Consider the following 19,368-nt stretch of genomic DNA (forward strand, 5'->3'; position numbering starts at 1 on the left):
GATGTGGAGGCACAGAGGGTTCCTCCTGCAGCCCACCTCAGCTGAGGGAATTCCCGCACAGCGCATTTCCAAGGGAAGGGTTTGCTGTCACCACAGGGACTCCATCCCAAGGGCTTTTCCCAGTCCCACCTTCCTGAATCCATTTATCCCAGTCCCGACTTTCTCCTTGACTTCCCCCTGCCCTCTGTGCCTCAGTTTCCCCACTTGCAGGGTGAGAAGGGCAATGCTGGGAGGGGTGGAGAAGGGGCTGGGGCAGCGCTGGGGTGGGATGGAGCCGCTGCCCACGGAGATGTCCTCTCCACGCAGGAATGCACCAACCCCTGCTGCAACGCTCACAACTGCACGCTCAAGGAGGGGGCCCAGTGTGCCCACGGCGACTGCTGCCACAGCTGCAAGGTGAGACCCCAGCCTGCCCACCCCCTGCCCACCCCGTGCCCACGGGATGAGGTGCAGACAGGGCCCTGCCGTTCCCGTGGGACTCCCGTGCTGTTTGTCCATAAGGACACGCTCCCTGTGCCCGGTGAGCACAGGGACCTCGTGTGTAACCTGTGTCTGCAGGAGAATCGTGGAATGGGCTGGGCTGGAAGGGACCTCAGAGCCCACCCAGTGCCACCAGTCCATGGGCAGGGGCACCTCCCACTGTCCCAGGCTGCTCCAGCCCCAGTGTCCAGCCTGGCCTGGGACATCCCAGTGATCCAGGGGCAGCCACAGCTGCTCTGGGCACCCTGTGCCAGGGCCTGCCCACCCTGCCAGGGAACAATTCCCAATTCCCAATATCCCATCCAGCCCTGCCCCATGGCAGTGGGAGCCATTCCCTGTGTCCTGTCCCTCCAGGCCCTTTTCCAAACCCCCTCTCCAGGAGAATTCCCTGTGGCAGCTTGGTGGCTGAGGTCCAGCTGAGGAATGTGTCCCTGTACCCTGGCATCCCCCAGAGCCTGACAGGGACGTGTGAGATGTGAGAGCCGCCAGCTGTGCCAGGAGGCACGGCCGGTGCCGCGTGTCCCCAGCGTGTGCCGATGTCCCGTGTCCCCCTGCAGCTGAAGGTGGCCGGGACCATGTGCCGGGAAGCCGCGGGCTCCTGTGACCTGCCGGAATTCTGCACGGGCGCCTCCCCGTACTGCCCGGCCAACGTGTACCTGCTGGACGGCTCCTCGTGCGCCCGCGGCGAGGCCTACTGCAGCAACGGCATGTGCATGACCCACCAGCAGCAGTGCGTGCAGCTCTGGGGGCCAGGTCAGTCCCAGCCCCGCCTGACCCCCACCTCGCAGCACCGGCCTGGGGGTCCCCGGGGCCCTGCCCGGGCTGGGGGTGCTGCATGGAGGCCCTGGCACAGGTGCCCAGAGCAGCTGGGGCTGCCCCTGGATCCCTGGGATGTCCCAGGCCAGGATGGACATCGGGGTTGGAGCAGCCTGGGACACTGGGAGGGGTCCCTGCCATGGCAGGGGTGGGCTTTAAGGTCTCTTCCAACCCAAACCATTCTCTGACCAAAATCCTCCACAAGACTCCAGAAAACAGGGAATTTCGTCCCTCCTGTCCCTGGCCTGGCATGCACAGCAGCAGCTCTTGGGAGACCTTTCCACGGTGTTTTCTGCATGGGCATCACCTGCTGCTCCTGCTCTCGGGTCCCTGCATGGGCATCACCTGCTGCTCCTGTTCCTGGGGTCCTGCATGGGCATCACCTGCTGCTCCTGTTCCTGGGGTCCTGCATGGGCATCACCTGCTGCTCCTGTTCCTGGGGTCCTGCATGGGCATCACCTGCTGCTCCTGTTCTTGGGGTCCCTGCATGGGCATCACCTGCTGCTCCTGCTCTCGGGTCCCTGCATGGGCATCACCTGCTGCTCCTGTTCTTGGGGTCCCTGCATGGGCATCACCTGCTGCTCCTGCTGCTCCTGCATGGGCATCACCTGCTGTTCCTGTTCCTGGGCTCCCTGCCTGAGCATCACCTGCTCCTGCCTGGGCTCCCTGCCTGCTGCCCGCCGTGCCCAGAGCTCTCCCTGTGTGCAGGAGCGTGGCCGGCGCCCGACGCCTGTTTCCAGGACGTGAACATGGCAGGGAACACCTACGGCAACTGTGGCAAGGACAGCCAGGGCCGCTACGTCAAGTGTGACAAGAGGTGGGCGCAGCACTGGCGGTGTCCCCCGTGTCCCCTCCCGCACCCACAGCTGCCCCTGCCACCCCTGCCACGCCGCTGGGAGGGCCCTGCCTCAGCCTCAGGCGTCAGCCCTTGGGGCAGCCCTGTTTTGTACCCGAGGAAGCCACCAGGTCCTCCCGGGCTCTGTCCCCATCGCTGCTGGGAGTGGGACTGGGTGATCTCGAGGGGTTTTCCCGCCCAAGCCATCCTGTGATCCTCTTGTCCCACCACGAGCAGCTCCCAGCCCAGCCTGATGGGAAATCAAAGGCAGTGCCAGGTGGAGATGCTGTTCCCAGTGATTCCAGGGATGTTAGAGCCTGCCCTCCCCTGGCTGTATCCCTCCATCGTTTCTGTGCTGTCCATGGTTTAACCGGCTGAGCCTCTCCAGCGTGGCCATAAATGCAGCAGGAATGACCCCACGGCTGTGGGCTGGTGGGGCTGGGGGGCCGCTGCCCCCCTGTCCCAGCTGCCCTCGGCCGTGCCCGCTGCAGGGATGCCATGTGTGGGAAGATCCAGTGCCAGAGCTCTGCCAAGAAGCCGCAGGGCACCAACACGGTGTCCATCGACACCACGATCCGCTTCAAGGGCCGCGAGGTCAAGTGCCGGGGCACCTTCGTCTACAGCGCCAAGGACGACCAGGAGGACCTGTCCGACCCCGGGCTGGTCCTGACGGGCACCAAGTGCGGGGATGGCATGGTGAGTGCCCCTGGCTGCCCTGGGCACCTTCGCTGGGCTCTGACCCAGCTCCAGGCTCTTCCCTGCGTCACAGCCAGCCCTGGGAGTGGTTCCTCCCCCACCTGCAGACGTTGTCTCGCTGACACCTCAACTGCTGCACCAGGTGTTTGTAGGCCACCAGATTCTCCTCACCTGGGGGCGTTTGTGGGCATCACCAGATGTGCAGTCGTGTTTAGGCCACCAAATTCTTCTCTGTGCCCTCTTCTTCACCAAATCCGTTCAGAGTGGAGCAACCCCATTGGGAATTGCCCCAGGATTTCATGGATGAGAAGCTTGCTTCCCAGAGGAAACAGGAGATCTCTGCCAGGAATCAACGTGACAAATCCAGTGCTAACTGGGCATTGGTCTCTGCAGCCCTTGCACCTCAAGGACTTTGGAGGGGGCCAGTTGAACTGAGAGAGGGCAGAGGCTGGTGGAGGACAGGGAAGGAGGGATGTGTTCCAGAGAGAGTTGGCTGTGGAGACACAGCCTTCCATGTTTGGCATTTTAACAGTGAAATTTTCTTTGGGAAGGCCAAAACGGTGACATTTTCATGAGGAAATATGGCCAGTTTTGAAATCCAGCATTGTTTATTTTGGCCAGTGCCTGGGTTTTAGGGCCAAATGGGAAATGGTTTCTCCAGGAGCTGGCAGGTGGGCTGGGAGTGGTGGTGGCTGGGCTCTGGGTAGGGAATGGGAGTGGAATCCCTTGGCTGGAACCATGCGATTTCACCACCCCGCATTTTCCAGCAGTCACATCCTTTGGAGAACCCCCAGCAGTCCCCTCTCCCGGGTCCTCCTCTGACCGCAGCCCCTCGTGTCCCTCCCAGGTGTGCAAGGACCGGCGGTGCCAGAACGCGTCCCTGTTTGAGCTGGAGAAGTGCGTGTCCCGCTGCCACGGGCACGGGGTGAGCCGCTGCTGGCACTGCTGGCACCGCGGGGACGAGGGGCAGGCTTGGGGCCAAAGCACACATCTCCCACGGGGGTGGGCCCTGTGACCCAGTGCATCTGTGCCTTTCAGACCTGTCCCGTGCCTCAGCTCCAGGTGGGGCTGGCTGGGACCTTGGCTCGCCCGCGTCCAAGAGGGAGGAAGAAGATTGTTTGTGGTGCAAGGACCATCTGCAAAACTTGGATCAGGGTCTGATTTGAGCTGGAGAGTGTTTGGAGCTCAGAGCAGGTGCCTGGTCCCTCTGAGAGCCAAACAAGAGTTGGAAGGAGAACTGGGACAGCAGAAAGGCAGGGAAATGGTTCAGGGAGTGGGAGGAGACAGCAAAGTTCTCAGTTCAGTTCTCCGAAGCTGAAAGGTTAGAGAGGTTTGAGCTCTGTGGAGTGCAGGGCTTTGTCAGATGGGGCATCAGGAACTGCTGTGGGAACTCCTGCTGGGTTATGGATGTGACAGATAAAACACCTGTCCTTTTGTCATTTACCCTTTCGTGACAGGTAAAACACCCACACCTACCCTTTTGTTCTGCCCAGCATGGTTAAGGCTCTCCGAGCTGCAGCTGGTCAGCCTGGAGACGAGAAGGTTCTGGAGAGACCTTCTGGCACCTTCCAGCACTAAAAGGGCCTTATAAAAAAGAAGGAGAGTGATTTTTCCATGGGCAGATAGCGACAGGACATGGGGGAACGGCTTCAAACTGAAGGAAGAGATGCAGATGGGATATTGGGCAGGAATTGTTCCCTGGCAGGGAGGGCAGGCCGTGGCACAGGGTGCTCAGAGCAGCTGGGGCTGCCCCTGGATCCCTGGCAGTGCCCAGGGCCAGGTGGGACACTGGGGCTGGAGCAGCCTGGCACAGTGGGAGGTGTCCCTGCCATGGCAGGGGTGGCACTGGGTGGGCTCTGAGGTCCTTCCCACCCAAACCATTCCAGGATCCTGTGATGTCCAAGGGGGAGCATTGTCAGGGGTGAAGCTTCTTCAACCCAGGCTTGTGTCACCATCTGTTCATTCCTGCCCTATGGATCATCACTGCCACACATCCCTGCTGGTGTCCAACCCTCTCCTGTGTCCCCAGGTGTGCAACAGCAACAAGAATTGTCACTGTGAGCCCGGCTGGGCCCCCCCGTTCTGCGAGAAGCCGGGCCTGGGTGGCAGCGTGGACAGTGGCCCCGTGCAGAGCCACAGTGAGTCTCAGCTTGTCCCCGGTGCCCTGAGGTGCCAAGGGAAGGTTGGGTGCTTCCAGAGGGGCTGCGTGGGGCCAGCCCACACAGTCTGTGCCCAGCTCTGGCTGGTTGGTGGCCACCCATTGCCATCAGAGGCCACGGAGGGCCCGTTCCCTTCCTGGAGGTGGGAGCAGCAGGGATGTCTGCAGCTCGGCCGACCAGGAATGGGCAGATGGGGTCACCACGTCCATCGAGCCAGGCCAGAGGCTGGTGGCTGTCCCAGCCCCTCACGTGTCCCTGTGCTTCCCCTGCCAGACCACGAGTCCATCGTGATCGCCCTCGTCGTCATCTTCCTGTTCCTGCTGCCCGCCCTGGCGCTGAGCATCTACTACTGGTACCGGCAGGAGAACTCCCTGCTCGGCAGGTGCATCGAGGAGACCAGGCTCAGGGGGGCCTGCAGGTGTGTGGGGCACCCCAGCCCTCCTCTCCCGAGCACCCAGTGGCCTCTGGGACCTGCTTCACCCAGCCCGGGGGAGCTGCACAGACCCTGCTCCGCTCTCAGACCTGCTCTGGGGTCGCAGCTGCTTTGTCCTGGGAAACCCAAGGCTCTCAGCGGTTCCCTGCGACCAGCACATGGATGGTCCTCTGGACAGGACAGTCCCAGGGAGGGGTGGAGGTGGTGTCAAGGAGAATTCTCATTCCTTGCAGGCTGCCCATCGCAGACTGACCATCCTTGTCACAGACTGCCCATCCTTGTCACACACTGACCATCTCTGTCCCACACTGACCATCCCTGTCCCACTCTGACCATCCCTGTCCCACACTGACCATCCCTGTCCCACACTGACCATCCCTGTCTCACTCTGACCATCCCTGTCCCACACTGACCATCCCTGTCCCACACTGACCGTCCCTGTCCCACACTGACCACCCCTGTCCCACACTGACCATCCCTGTCCCACACTGACCACCCCTGTCATACACTGACCATCCCTGTCCCACACTGACCATCCCTGTCAGACACTGACCATCCCTGTCAGACACTGACCATCCCTGCTCCCCAGCAGTGAGGGCTGGATGTTAATAAGCAGTTAACTGAGACAGGGCAGTGTTTTTGAGGCAGCTGGTGCTCCCCTGGTTGCTTTATTTTGCCATGTCCCTAATTTCCAGCAGGAACAAATCTATGGGTCGGAAATCGAGCAGTGCCCATCCCAAAGCTGCCTTCACCCTGAGGAACATTTCAGCCTCCAGCCACCCCGCTAAGGTCAGTGATAACTTGCTAAGGTCAGGGATAACTCACCAAGGTCCGTGATAACTCACCAAGGTCAGGGATAACTCACCAAGGTCATTGATAACTCACCAAGGTCAGGATAACTCACCAAGGTCAGGATAACTCACCAAGGTCGGGGATAACTCACTAAGGTCAGGATAACTCACCAAGGTCAGGGATAACTCACCAAGGTCAGGATAACTCACTAAGGTCAGGGATAACTCACCAAGGTCATTGATAACTCACCAAGGTCAGGGATAACTCACCAAGGTCCGTGATAACTCACCAAGGTCAGGATAACTCACCAAGGTCAGGATAACTCACTAAGGTCAGGGATAACTCACCAAGGTCAGGATAACTCACCAAGGTCAGGGATAACTCACCAAGGTCAGGATAACTCACCAAGGTCAGGGATAACTCACCAAGGTCAGGATAACTCACTAAGGTCAGGATAACTCACCAAGGTCAGGGATAACTCACCAAGGTCAGGATAACTCACTAAGGTCAGGGATAACTCACCAAGGTCAGGGATAACTCACCAAGGTCAGGATAACTCACCAAGGTCAGGGATAACTCACCAAGGTCAGGATAACTCACTAAGGTCAGGGATAACTCACCAAGGTCAGGGATAACTCACCAAGGTCATTGATAACTCACCAAGGTCAGGATAACTCACCAAGGTCAGGGATAACTCACCAAGGTCAGGATAACTCACCAAGGTCATTGATAACTCACCAAGGTCAGGATAACTCACCAAGGTCATTGATAACTCACCAAGGTCAGGATAACTCACCAAGGTCATTGATAACTCACCAAGGTCAGGATAACTCACCAAGGTCAGGGATAACTCACCAAGGTCAGGATAACTCACCAAGGTCAGGATAACTCACCAAGGTCATTGATAACTCACCAAGGTCCGTGATAACTCACCAAGGTCATTGATAACTCACCAAGGTCAGGATAACTCACCAAGGTCAGGGATAACTCACCAAGGTCAGGATAACTCTCCAAGGTCAGGATAACTCAGCTGCCAGGTTTGGTTCCCTGCTGGGATGTGAAGCCTGTGGCTCTCACATCTGCTCCCAGGAACTGGGCAAGCGCTGGTGCCCTGTGCTGGTTCTGCCCCATGTCTGCACTGTGCTCATCCCTCCTAAAACTGGGTTTGTCGAGCTCAAACTCCCCTGGTGATCGCCAGGAACCTCCAGTGGGAAATTTCCCATATGGAAAAGGGATAGATGGGAGTGAGGGATGATCACAGCCCTGTGTTGGGGAGGGGGGAGTGTGTGTGGTATTTTCTGATGTTAATGAGCCCAAAATTCCAACAAAGTTGATCTTTGGCTTTGTAGTTTGATTTATGGTGTCCTGTTCTTCCCTCTCGGGCCATTGCTCTTGGCTCCTGCAGGTTTGGCCATTCCTTCATTTGGTTATTCCCTCATTTTCCAGTTCTTTTATTTATCCTGTACCACACTTCAGTGAATTTTTACCTTTTAACCTGCGTTGGTGCTTTTTGGGCACCAGGGCTGAATTTAGGAAGAATTCAGGTTTTTTGGATGTCTCCCATCTGCTGGAAATCTGGTGTGGATTCAGCAGAGCTGACCCTGCTCTGGATCTCCAGCCCCTTTCTCATGCCTGTGTGCTCCCATGGGGTTAGTGAGGAGCAAAACCACGGAACCACGGAATCAGGAAGGCTGGGAATGCCCTCTGATGTCCATATCCAAGACCATCAAATCCATCAACACTGCCAGGTTCACCACTGAACCTGTTCAGCTTCTGGGTGGGATGGTAGGAGTGGTGCTCCCAGTGGTCCTCCTGCAGCTCCCTGGAGCCCAGGCCTGGAGGGGACATGTGCTGCTGCCAGGAGAAGGCAGCCCACGGATGTTCCCCCAGCTGTGCTTCTCTCCTTCTCTCCTCGCAGCAGGGCCCACGGAGCGCGTTCCTCCCCAAACCTGGCGCCGCCCCGCCCGGCTCTCAGCCCGTCAACGTCGTGCACCCCCTTCGCCCGGCTCCCCACTCCATCCCCCCGCGCCCCAGGGACCCCAAACCCGCCAGGCCCCCTCCCCCAGCCAGCAAATCACCCCTGGTCCCCACCAAAGCCGGCGCCTCCCAGGCCAAGCTCCCTCCTCCGAAGAAACCTCTTCCCTGCAGCCCCGTGAGGAGCCCCCAGGTGAGCGCTGCTGGCTCTGTCCCTCCAGACCCAGGGAGGCTCCTGGGCCCGGCCTGGGCTCGGGCTGGGCTCTGCTGAGGAGCTCTCTCAGCCCCTGAGGCTGGACCTGTGCTAACACTGCAGGAGGCCCGTCACATCTGAGGCTGTTTTAAGGTTTTTTTGGGTTTTTTTGGTTTTTTTTGGGCGTTCTGTGCTTCGCAGCATCTCAGCTCTGCAGGGGGAGGGAGGTTTGTAGGGGCTCCCTGGATGTTGCTCTAAGGGTTTTGTCTGTGCCTGTGCCCCGTGTGATCCCAGGTGGTCCCAAAGCACCAGCCCCCGCGCCGGCCGCTGCCGGGGAGTCCCCTCCTGGCCAAGGAGCTGCCCCCTGCCCACGGACAGACCCTGCTGGTCATGGTCCCTCCTACCAACCTCAGCATGGCGGGGACGAGTGGCTCGAGCCACCCCACGAGGCCGTTCAAGTGAGCAGGGAGGAGCTGGGTGTCCCCAGAGCTGGGGTGCAGCGGGGGGGCACTGGGGGTCCGTGGGAGGGACACCCCAAAGGGCTGCAGCCACCGCTCCACGGAGCGGCCAAGGGTGGCAGAGGGTGGCCGAGGTGGTGGAAGGTGCCAAGGGAGGGAGATGCCACCCCCTGGGAGCACCCCTGGCCTCCCAGCCCAGAGCCTGGAGGGGGCTGCTGGGGATGGGGGGCTGAAGGGATGGACGCTGATGCTCTCTCACCTTTCCTCCTGCAGACCGATGCCACCTCAGAGGTGAGTAGAGGGCATTTATAGAGCCCTGTGGTGGGGTGGCTTTGGGCAAGCACTGGGCTGGGAGATGGGGATCGATCCGCCTTCCCAGGGGCTCCTGGGTGAGCAGGACGTGGTCCCTCTGGGCAGCCCAGCAAGGGCAACCGTGCCCCAGGCAATGGGGGATGTGGGCTTTGTAGTTTGGAGTTGGGAGATAAAGTCCAAGTCCTTTAGAGTGCCACTCCTGCTCCCAGCTCTCCTGCACTGCTGAACTGTGGGTGTGGGGCAGCGGGGCCTCAGGGGAGCCACTCCTGACAGCCAGCCCCGGGCCGTGTCCACGCAGGAGCTCCTGAGCTGGGGAAGGAAGGTGCTGGTGGAGCTGGTGGGTGCCTGCTCTCAAACCAGTTGTCTCCTTTCTCTTTCCTCTTGCTCCAGGCCAGTCCCAGCCATCAAAGTCCAATCCACCTCCTTCTCCTCAAAGAAGTGACAATCCCAGGACACCTGACGCACCCTCCCCGAGCTGGCTCTCCTGATTTGCACTGCTGTGGCCACAGGGCTCTCCCGTTCCTCTTCTTTTAGTGACCCTTTTGATACCAGAGGACTATTTTTGTAAGACAGAATTTGTATTCAGCACACAGACTGTAGTGGTGGGGTGCAGAGGGGACATTGGGGTACCACACCTGGACCAGGGGCTGGTTGGAGGTGGGGCTTCCATGACGGCAATCCCACCACAGCTCTTGGCACTGCTTCCTGCCCAATTTCCCTCCCAGCTTTAGTTCTTCTGACATTGCACACGGGCTGGGAGGGGTGCCTGGGGGAAGTGAACATCCCCAGGACGACGGAAGATGCTGGTGACAGCGTGATGTCCTTGCAGCTACCTCCTCCTCCTCCTCCTCCTCCTCCTCCTCCTCCAGGCCTGCGGGTCCCCGGCCGCTGCCGCCGCAGCTCCTCGCTGGGCATCGTCCCGGGGGGACGTCTGCCAGGCCAGAAACCCGGTGCCCAGTTTGGGCTGGGCCACGCGGTGCTGGGACATTTCCACGAAGGATCCAAGTTCTCAGGCTCCTCCTGACCTCCTGTCCCATTGCACACGGAAAAGCGGTGACGATCCTGGGGTCACCTGGAAGGAGAGACTGTCTGGGAACGTTTGAATGCCCCAAGTGCCGGTGGCAGCAGCTTCCCAGGGTGCTTTTGAGGGGCTCGGGAGCCCTCACAACGTTGCTGTTCCCTGCTCCTGGGCCGAGCCCAGCAGAGGCTCCGGGAGCCGCTCACGCTCCAAGGGGAAGGAGCCAGGAGCGGGAACAAGAGCAGGAAAACTCCTGCCCGTGCCACTGGCTTGTCCCAAGCCTTGGCCAAGCCACTGCATTTCTCTGTGCCTCAGTCCCCCGTCGGGGGTGTTTCCTACCTCACAGGGCTGTTGTGAGGTTTGACAAAGGGATTCTTGGCAGGGCCTCCAACCCTCCGTCCAAGGTGCTGTTGACCTGCACAGTTTGTGCCACTTTCCTGTGACTTGACCTGCGGCTCGATCAGGGTCTGAGATGACAACAAAGACTTTGAAAAGTCCCCTGGCTGCTCTGGCTCTTTCCTTGCTCCCTGTCCCCTGAACCTTCAGACACCAGGGGATCTCCAGGGCTCTGCCCACACCAGAGCAAGCGGATCCCAAAGTCCTGCAAACCTGGGATCCAGCTGGGTGTGACCTGTCAGATCCCATCTGACCTGGGAAAAACCCTCTTGGGACGTGTCCAGCCATGCTGTAGGTTCAGGGAGAGCCCTCAGGCAGCTGCTCTGGTGTTCCATTGTCCCCAGTGCCACAGAACAGGTGGCTGCTGCTTGTGGCTGAGGCCACCTTAACCCAAGCTGTCCTTACCCTCGGGCTTTTGTTTGTCTCACGCCTGGGTCTTCCCTGCAGCATCTTCAGGAGGAATTCTCCATGGAAGGGCAGGTCAGGCCTGGAAGGGGCTGCCTGGGGCAATGGTGGAGTGCCCATCCCTGGAGGTGTCCAAGGAAGGCCTGGATGTGGCACTCAGAGCTCTGGGCTGGGTCACACACTGCCACACTGGGCCACATTGTCACACTGGGTCACACTGTGTCACACTGGGTCACACTGTGTCACTCTGGGTCACACTGTGTCACTCTGGGTCACACTGGGTCACATTCAGTCACACACTGGGTCACACTCTGCCACACTGGGTCACACTCGGTCACACACTGTCACACTGGGCCACACTGGGTCACGCTGGTCACACTCGGTCACACACTGGGTCACACTGGGTCACACTGGGTCACACTGTCACACTGGGTCACACTGGGTCACACACTATCACACTGGGTCACACTGGGTCACTCTGCCACACTGGGTGACACTGTCACACTGGGTCACACTGGGTCACACTGGGTCACACACTATCACACTGGGTCACACTGGGTCACTCTGCCACACTGGGTCACACTGGGTCACACTGGGTCACACTCTGCCACACTGTGTCACTCTGTGTCACACTGGATCTGGGGGCTCAGGCTGAGCTCTTCAGGCTGGGGAGGGGTTGGCAGAGCGCCCTTTGTGCCTCAGGGCTGCTGTACAGCGGGGCTGGCCCGGGGCCCAGCCCAGCCCGGCCCAGCCCAGCCCAGCTCATCCCAGTCCAGCCCATCCCATCCCATCCCATCCCATCCCATCCCATCCCATCCCATCCCATCCCATCCCATCCCATCCCATCTCATCCCATCCCATCCCATCCCATCCCATCCCATCCCATCCCATCCCAATCCCAGCCCAGCTGCCGTGCCTGGGCTCCCGGCTGGGTCCCGGCTCGGACAGGGGTGTGGGCTCTGTCCCGTTTTCAGGGACTCTGTCCCATCGATCGGGGCTCTGTGCCGGACCAGGTGGTGCCAGGTGTGCAGCGGGTGTGTCCCTCCTGCCACACCCGCTGCGAGCGGTGGCCGCTGGCCCGGCGGGCTCGGGCCGCGGCTCGGGGAGCCGGCCGGGTGCCCGGGTGGCTCTAGATGGCAGCAGACGGCCACGGATGCTCTGCTCAGCCTCCTCGGGCTTGCTGGGACTGCCGGGGACCGGCTCCTCGAGAGCGCCTTTTCTGCTTGATCCTCGATCCTTCTCCCGTGCCCCGGCATTTACAAACCCATGAAAATCATCAGCTGGCCGGGAGAGCTGCCGAGCGCTCCGAGGGCTCGGGGAATGCCAGCTTCTCTCTGACCTTCCCTTCCATCAAGTGCAGGCAAAGCTGGGAATGTTCCCCTGGAGAAGGGAAGGCTCCAGGCAGAGCTCAGAGCCCCTTGCAGGGCCTGGAGGGGCTCCAGGAGAGCTGGAGAGGGACTGGGGACAAGGGACAGAGGGACAGGAGCCAGGGAATGGCTCCCACTGGGAAAGGGGAGATTGGGCTGGGATCTTGGCAAGGAATTCCTGGCTGGGAGGGTGGGGAGGGGCTGGGCTGGAATTCCCAGATTTGCTGTGGCTGCCCCTGGATCCCTGGCAGTGCCCAAGGCCAGGTTGGACACTGGGGCTGGAGCAGCCTGGGACAGTGGGAGGTGTCCCTGCCGTGGCAGGAGTGGCACTGGATGGGATTTAGGATCCCTTTAACCCAAACCATTCCAGGATTCTGTGCCTGCACCTCCCTGGCCATCCAGGGGTCTCTGTCCCCCACCCCTGAAGCTGTTTAGGATCTCCTCCATCTCAGGCAGGTGTTGTCTCTGTGTCCCTGCCTTGGTTCCCCCTCTCCACACCTTGATTCCCCTTTTCCAGGCCTTGGCTCCCCTCAGATGTCAAATGGAGTCTCCAGTCCCCCTGTCCCAGCTGTGCTGACCCTCCCCAGGGCCCTGTGACAGCCTTGGGCCCCTCAGGGTGTGCCAGGGCTGAGGAGGGGCATGGAGCAGGGCCAGGTGATGGGGGACAGGGGGGTCCCGGTGGTCCCAGGGAGCTGCAGCAGCTGGGGCTCTCCTGGGCACTCTGGGAAGCCACCTGGGGACAAGAAGTTTCCTCCTGGCTCCCTGGAGCCCGAGCTGGGAGCTGGCCCAGTTTGCCCAGTTTGCTGTGGCGTCCTGGCCCAGGCAGGCTCTGTCCCCGGGTGCAGGACAGGGCGACGTTGCTGATGTGAGCTGTAAAACCACGGAATATCCTGAGTTGGATCATGCAGGATCATCCAGCCCAGCTGCTGCCCTGTACAGGACACTCCAACAGCCCCACCCTGTGCCTGAGCGTGCTGCCAAATGATTTCTGAACAATTCCTTTTATTTTCTCATCCCTCTTTTTCTTTCTTTTAAATTTCCTCTTCCCTTTCATTTTTCTCCCTTCCTGCAGCATCCTGGGCTGGAGGAGATGAGGGGACAGACACCTGGAACGGGAGCACCCAGCCCCAGGCAGCTGGAGCTGCAGGCAGCCAGACACATGCACGGAGCCACAGGAAAAACCAAAAGGGACGGAAAAAGCAGTGGAGCGGTTAATGAAGAGGCTCCTGCAGCCGGGGAACTTGGGCCATTCATCATCCTCCGCTCCTCTTCTCCCTCTCTGCTGCGTTTGGCTTTGGCAGGAGGGGATTGCTCTCTCCAGCCATCCCTGCCATCAGGGCTGGCAGCTCCCTCCTCGAGCCGCGGACGGGCCCATCAAAAATGGAATTACAAAGAACAGCTGGGTCGGAGCTCTCTGCATCAGCTCCTCCGTGGGCACGGAGAGCAGGAGAAAAATCCCTTTGTGATGGCACAGAGCACACGTCAGAGCCCGAGGAGCTGGGCAGAGAGAGAGAGAGAGAGAGAGAGCAGTGCCCGAGGTGTCAGAGCCCCAAAGAGAGAGAGAGAGAGAGAGAGAGCAGTGCCCGAGGTGTCAGAGCCCCAAAGAGAGAGAGAGAGAGAGAGAGAGCAGTGCCCGAGGTGTCAGAGCCCCAAAGAGAGAGAGAGAGAGAGCAGTGCCCGAGGTGCCAGAGGAGCTGGGCAGAGCTGTGCCCGAGGTGCCAGAGCCCCAAAGAGAGAGAGAGAGAGAGAGAGAGCAGTGCCCGAGGTGTCAGAGCCCCAAAGAGAGAGAGAGAGAGAGAGAGAGCAGTGCCCGAGGTGTCAGAGCCCAAAAGAGAGAGAGAGAGAGAGAGAGAGCAGTGCCCGAGGTGTCAGAGCCCCAAAGAGAGAGAGAGAGAGAGAGAGAGAGCAGTGCCCGAGGTGTCAGAGCCCAAAAGAGAGAGAGAGAGAGAGAGAACAGTGCCCGAGGTGTCAGAGCCCAAAAGAGAGAGAGAGAGAGAGAGAACAGTGCCCGAGGTGTCAGAGCCCAAAAGAGAGAGAGAGAGAGAGAGAACAGTGCCCGAGATGTCAGAGCCCAAAAGAGAGAGAGAGAGAGAGCAGTGCCCGAGGTGCCAGAGGAGCTGGGCAGAGCTGTGCCCGAGGTGCCAGAGCCCGAGGAGCTGCCCCAAGGCTGTGCCTGATCTCCTGCCTGCCGGGGCTCCCAAAGGAGCACCTCCTGTGCCCCAGAGCTGTGAGGGGAGCTCGGGGACACTCCCGTGACGTGAGCCTGGGACATTTCTGTGCCAGCACACGAGGAGAGCTCAGGGACATTGCCATGCCAGGAGCACCAGGGGAGCTCAGGGGCATTCCCGGGGTCCCAGGAGAGCACAGGGGTCCCTGGGAAGAACAGGGGTGTCCCTGGGGAGCACAGGGGTGTCCCAGGGGAGCACAGGGGTGTCCCAGGAGAGCACAGGGGTCCCTGGGAAGCACGGGGGTGTCCTTGGGGAGCACAGGGGTGTCCCTGGAGAGCACAGGGGTCCCTGAGGAGCACAGGGGTGTCCCAGGGGAGCACAGGGGTGTCCTTGGGGAGCACAGGGGTGTCCCAGGGGAGCACAGGGGTCCCTGAGGAGCACAGGGGTGTCCCAGGGGAGCACAGGGGTCCCTGGGGAGCCAGGAGCATGTGTAACATGCCTGGTGTGGATCCAGATGCTCTGCTGAGATCACAGAACCATGGAATCATGGCATGGTTTGGCTTGGAAGGCACCTTGGGGCTCATCTCAACACCTTCCACTGGACCAGGCTGCTCAGAATCCCATCCAGAGAGAATCAAACCAAACCATTCCCAAGAAGAAAATGAGGAAGTTTGGGAATGTAGAAGTGGGGTGGAAATCCCACAATGTGGCTCCAGAGCAGGTGTCCAGATCCTGCCAGCAGATGAGGTTTATAATTGAAGGGGGAGCTCTTCTGGCCTAAATTAGCAAGACAAAGCAAATTGCTGTCCCCAGAAGGATCTCAGAGCTCTTTCCTGGGCCCTCTCCCCAGTGGCTGCTGCTGCCAAACTGCGAGGGGCTTGCAGGGGACAGCTGTGAGTAGCCAGGGACTGGGGCTTGCTGAAAGCACCACCCCTTGTCCTTCACCAATGGCTCCTGAAAGGTTTGTCCCCATCTGTGAACGGGATGCAGACAGGGCTGGTTTCCAGCAGGTGTGGGTTCACCTGCCTGCACCCACAGCAGGGCTGTGCTGGCAGGAGGAGGGGCAGGAAGCAGCAGGGCAGAGGTGGCAGTGCCGGGCAGGACGTGGGACAGCGGCAGCGAGGGTGTCCAGGGGGTCCCTCAGCTAACATCATCACTTATCCCCAGGGCCGGGTCCATCGGGGCCTGTGCTGGGGCAGGGTGCCCTGGGATGGGTCAGGTGGGCAAATCCAGAGCTGGGTGAAGCCAGCAGCTCACACACAGGACAGGGCCCACGTGTCACCCCTGTGTGACAGGAGGGACCTGCTCTCAGCCGACCTGAGGTGAGCAAAGGCCACTCTGCTGACTTGGCTGAGTGAACCTCAGCCTCATTTGCTCCCCGTCTCACAAATCCAGGTGGGTTTTTTCCGCTGTTTTCCCTTCTGCTCCATTCTGTTGGGGTTTGTGCCCCTGGCTGCCCTTTGCAGGAAGAAAAGCCGTGGCTGTAAGACAAAGCTTAGTCAATCTTTGAGCTCCAAACCGTTCCTGGCTCCTCAGCAGAGCCTTTCCCGGGAGGGCTGAGCACATGTGAAGCTTTTGTGCTGCAAACATCTCAGGCCTGAGTCAAGCCCTCTGCAGGGCTCTGTTCCCGGGCACTTTATTATCATCACTCGTGCAGTTTGTCTTTGCGTGTTTTTCCTTTTTACAGCAGCGCCGCAAACAGCTCCATTCCTTTGATGTTCCCTTGGCTGGAGCTCTTTTTGGGTTTTATTTTGTTGTGTGCTTTTCCTCCCTTCCCCTTTCTGAGCAGAAGCAAAGGAGAATCAGTTTGGAGGAGATGCAGGAAGGTTTCCAAGCAGAGCTCCAACCAAGGCAGCCGTGCCTGCCATCTCCCCCAGCTCGGCTCGGAGCCAGCCCCGACGTGGCAGCTGATGATAAAAGCAAAGCAGCCACGGGCTGTGACAGCCCTGGCAGCGAGCGACAGGCACAGGGCTGAGTGACAGCCCCACAGTGCTGCAGGAACTGCTCCCCCGAGCCCCTCGCCCCTCGCTGCTGTCTGGGACTGAGATGTCCCTGCCTGGCTCAGAACGGGCCCTGGCCTGTGGATGGATGGAGCTCTGGTGATTCCAGCTGGGATCTGCTGCAGGACCTGCACAGCTGAGCCTGGGCAGCCCCAAACATCCAGCTGCTCCTGCCCCTTTCATGGGATCAGGGAATGCTTGGGTGGGAAAGGACCTCAAATCCCACCCAGTGCCACCCCTGCCATGGCAGGGACACCTCCCACTGTCCCAGGCTGCTCCAGCCCCAGTGTCCAACCTGGCCTTGGGCACTGCCAGGGATCCAGGGGCAGCCACAGCAAATCTGGGAATTCCAGCCCAGCCCCTCCCCACCCTCCCAGCCAGCAATTCCTTGCCAAGATCCCAGCCCAATCTCCCCTTTCCCAGTGGGAGCCATTCCCTGGCTCCTGTCCCTCTGTCCCTTGTCCCAGTCCCTCTCCAGCTCTCCTGGAGCCCCTCCAGGCCCTGGCTGGTGGAGGAGGCCTGAGCAGGTTTAGAAGTGGTATAATTAGAAATGCTGAATGCTATAATGAGTTTAGTGCCAGGGCTGCCCTGGGCTCTGCAGTGGGGCAGAGTCAGGCTGGGGGAGCAGGGCTGGGCTCCTGGAGCACTGCTGAGATTTCACCCCACGGGATGGGTTTGGGGGCAGCTCTGCCTCGCTCTGCCTCCTGTCATTCCGTGAGACTGCACAGCCTCAAGGACAGCAAGTCCCCCTCCTCTCCCTTCCCTCCTTCCCTCCCCAGCAAGACAGGAGTTTTGCTCTAATGGACTCTAAATGACAGGGCTGTGCTTTGGACAGAGCGTGCGGGGCCAGCAGAGCCACGAGTGCCCTGTGCACGATTTCAGCTGTCCCTTGATGAGGGCTGACCTGCTCCAGGGGCTGCTGTGCACATCCCTCACACTGCCTGCCTGGGAATTGCTCCTTGGCTCACGAGAGGAGCGGAGAGCTGCACTCCCTGCATCCCTGCACTCCCTGCATCCCTGCACTCCCTGCACTCCCTGCATCCCTGCACTCCCTGCACTCCCTGCATTCCCTGCATCCCTGCACTCCCTGCACTCCCTGCACTCCCTGCATCCCTGCACTCCCTGCACTCCCTGCACTCCCTGCATCCCTGCACTCCCTGCACTCCCTGCACTCCCTGCACTCCCTGCACTCCCTGCCTGCTGCCCAGCGCGCCTGGGAGCGCAGCAGCCAGGGTCTCTTCTCCAGCCTGCAGGAGACCCCGCTCTGGGGACTCCTGCCAGCACCTTCCAGGACCTAGAGGGGTCTGGAGAGAGGCCTTTGCCAAGGGCTGGGAGGGAAAATCAAGGGGGAATGGCCTCAAGTGAAAGAAGGAAGGTTTAGGCTGGAAATTGGGCAGGAATTGTTCCCTGGGAGGGTGGGAGGCCCTGGCACAGGGTGCCCAGAGCAGCTGGGGCTGCCCCTGGATCCCTGGAGTGTCCAAGGCCAGGCTGGACGGGGCTTGGAGCAGCCTGGGACAGTGGGAGGAGCCCTGCTCACCTTTGGGATGACACAGAGCACCTGATCCAGGTGACTGAGCTGAGCCCCGGCTGTGCCCTGGCTGTGACAGGAGCGGTGGCACTCTGGGCACTCTGCCTCTGGAATTTCTGTTCCCATCCCAGGGGATCCTCCTTAGGGCTCCAGCTTGGCTGGTAGCACCGAGGGTCTGGCAGGGCAGGAGGGAAGTGTCTCAATTATTGGGCTTATTCAGCCTTGAAAAAATCATTTCTGCACCGCTGGGCACCTCTGGGGCCCGAGGCACTGGTGGGACACGTCAGGAGGTGACAGCAGCTCCGTGGCTGGGCCGGGCACGGGGGACACCTGGCCCGGGGGCAGCTGGAGAGCCCAGAGCTGCCTTTGCCCTGCCCAGGGGGAGCCCATGGCCCAGGGAAGCTGCTCAAGGACAGGGCGTTGCTCTCCCCGCTGCAGAGCTGCCCCAGTGCCCGGAGGGTGAGCCCAGCCCTGCTCCCTCTCTTCCCCCAGGTGTGACCCCGCTGCCTCTGCTGCAGGATTTGCTCCATTTCCCCCCCTCTGCCCCATCCCTGCAGCAGGAATTACTGCATGGGCTGGTTGCAGGCTGTTCTGCCCCAGCTGCAGCTGCTCCTCCCTCACTGCCCCTGGGCTGCAGCTGGGGCCTTCTGCTTTTGTCTTCACCTTCCAGATTCCTCCCGAGCCTCCAAAGGGAAGATTCCCCCTTCTCTGTCCTTATCTGCAAGGTGAAAGGAGGGAGAAATTGTCTCCTGCCTCGGGGAAGATAAGTCACGTTGGCCTCTCCTTCTTTAGAAAACTCTCTAATGCCATTTATCAATTAATTACTGGGTTGCATTTCTGTCCATTAATTCCCCCTGCTGTCTCTCCGTTTTGGAAAGGTCTGTGATGCTCGGGCTCTAATTGTCCTGTTCCAACCTGCTTTCTTCCTCATTTTCAAGTTAAGTGGATAGCAGAGCCTTCTGTATCTGCTCTTTTCTTTCCCCTGCAGATTTCCCTGCCCCCTCCTCCTCCTCCCCCGTCGTGTTCCAAAAGGATTGCACTGGGTTTGGGGGGAGTGGATTAAACTGTGTGGCCCAGGCTTTAAATCCTAATTCTGCTCAGGAATCAATTGTTGTGGAGCCAGGAAAACATTTTCACCTGGAACTTTTACACTGGCAGATCCACTTTCAGGTCACCTGCAACATGCTGTGGTTTTATATCAATCTCAGTCCCTTGTTTGGGTTGAAATAACCAAACCAGACAATTTTGAAAGACAAAAGCTTCAATTTACCTTTTCTCCCCCCAAAAAAACATTTGATGTCTCTGTTTGAAACAATATTTCCCTTGTCTCACTTCAGC

General features: G+C 59.9%; 1 protein-coding gene across 1 annotated transcript in view; it reads left to right on the forward strand.

Annotated features, from left to right (window-relative positions):
* The window catches only part of ADAM33 (ADAM metallopeptidase domain 33), a 37,243-nt gene extending 26,580 nt beyond the window's left edge, over window positions 1-10,663 (forward strand). The window contains exons 14-25 of the mRNA XM_053941656.1: window positions 307-396; window positions 1,038-1,233; window positions 2,005-2,113; window positions 2,623-2,827; window positions 3,675-3,752; window positions 4,857-4,965; window positions 5,260-5,404; window positions 6,115-6,208; window positions 8,130-8,378; window positions 8,673-8,836; window positions 9,110-9,127; window positions 9,539-10,663. Of these exons, the coding sequence (XP_053797631.1) occupies window positions 307-396; window positions 1,038-1,233; window positions 2,005-2,113; window positions 2,623-2,827; window positions 3,675-3,752; window positions 4,857-4,965; window positions 5,260-5,404; window positions 6,115-6,208; window positions 8,130-8,378; window positions 8,673-8,836; window positions 9,110-9,127; window positions 9,539-9,590 (1,509 nt within the window). The 3' untranslated portion in view covers window positions 9,591-10,663. The remainder of the gene's footprint in view (window positions 1-306; window positions 397-1,037; window positions 1,234-2,004; window positions 2,114-2,622; window positions 2,828-3,674; window positions 3,753-4,856; window positions 4,966-5,259; window positions 5,405-6,114; window positions 6,209-8,129; window positions 8,379-8,672; window positions 8,837-9,109; window positions 9,128-9,538) is intronic.
* The last annotated feature ends 8,705 nt before the right edge of the window (window positions 10,664-19,368 follow it).

The sequence above is a fragment of the Vidua chalybeata genome, chromosome 4 (genome assembly GCF_026979565.1).
Source record: "Vidua chalybeata isolate OUT-0048 chromosome 4, bVidCha1 merged haplotype, whole genome shotgun sequence".
In the NCBI taxonomy this organism is placed as follows: Eukaryota; Metazoa; Chordata; class Aves; order Passeriformes; family Viduidae; genus Vidua; species Vidua chalybeata.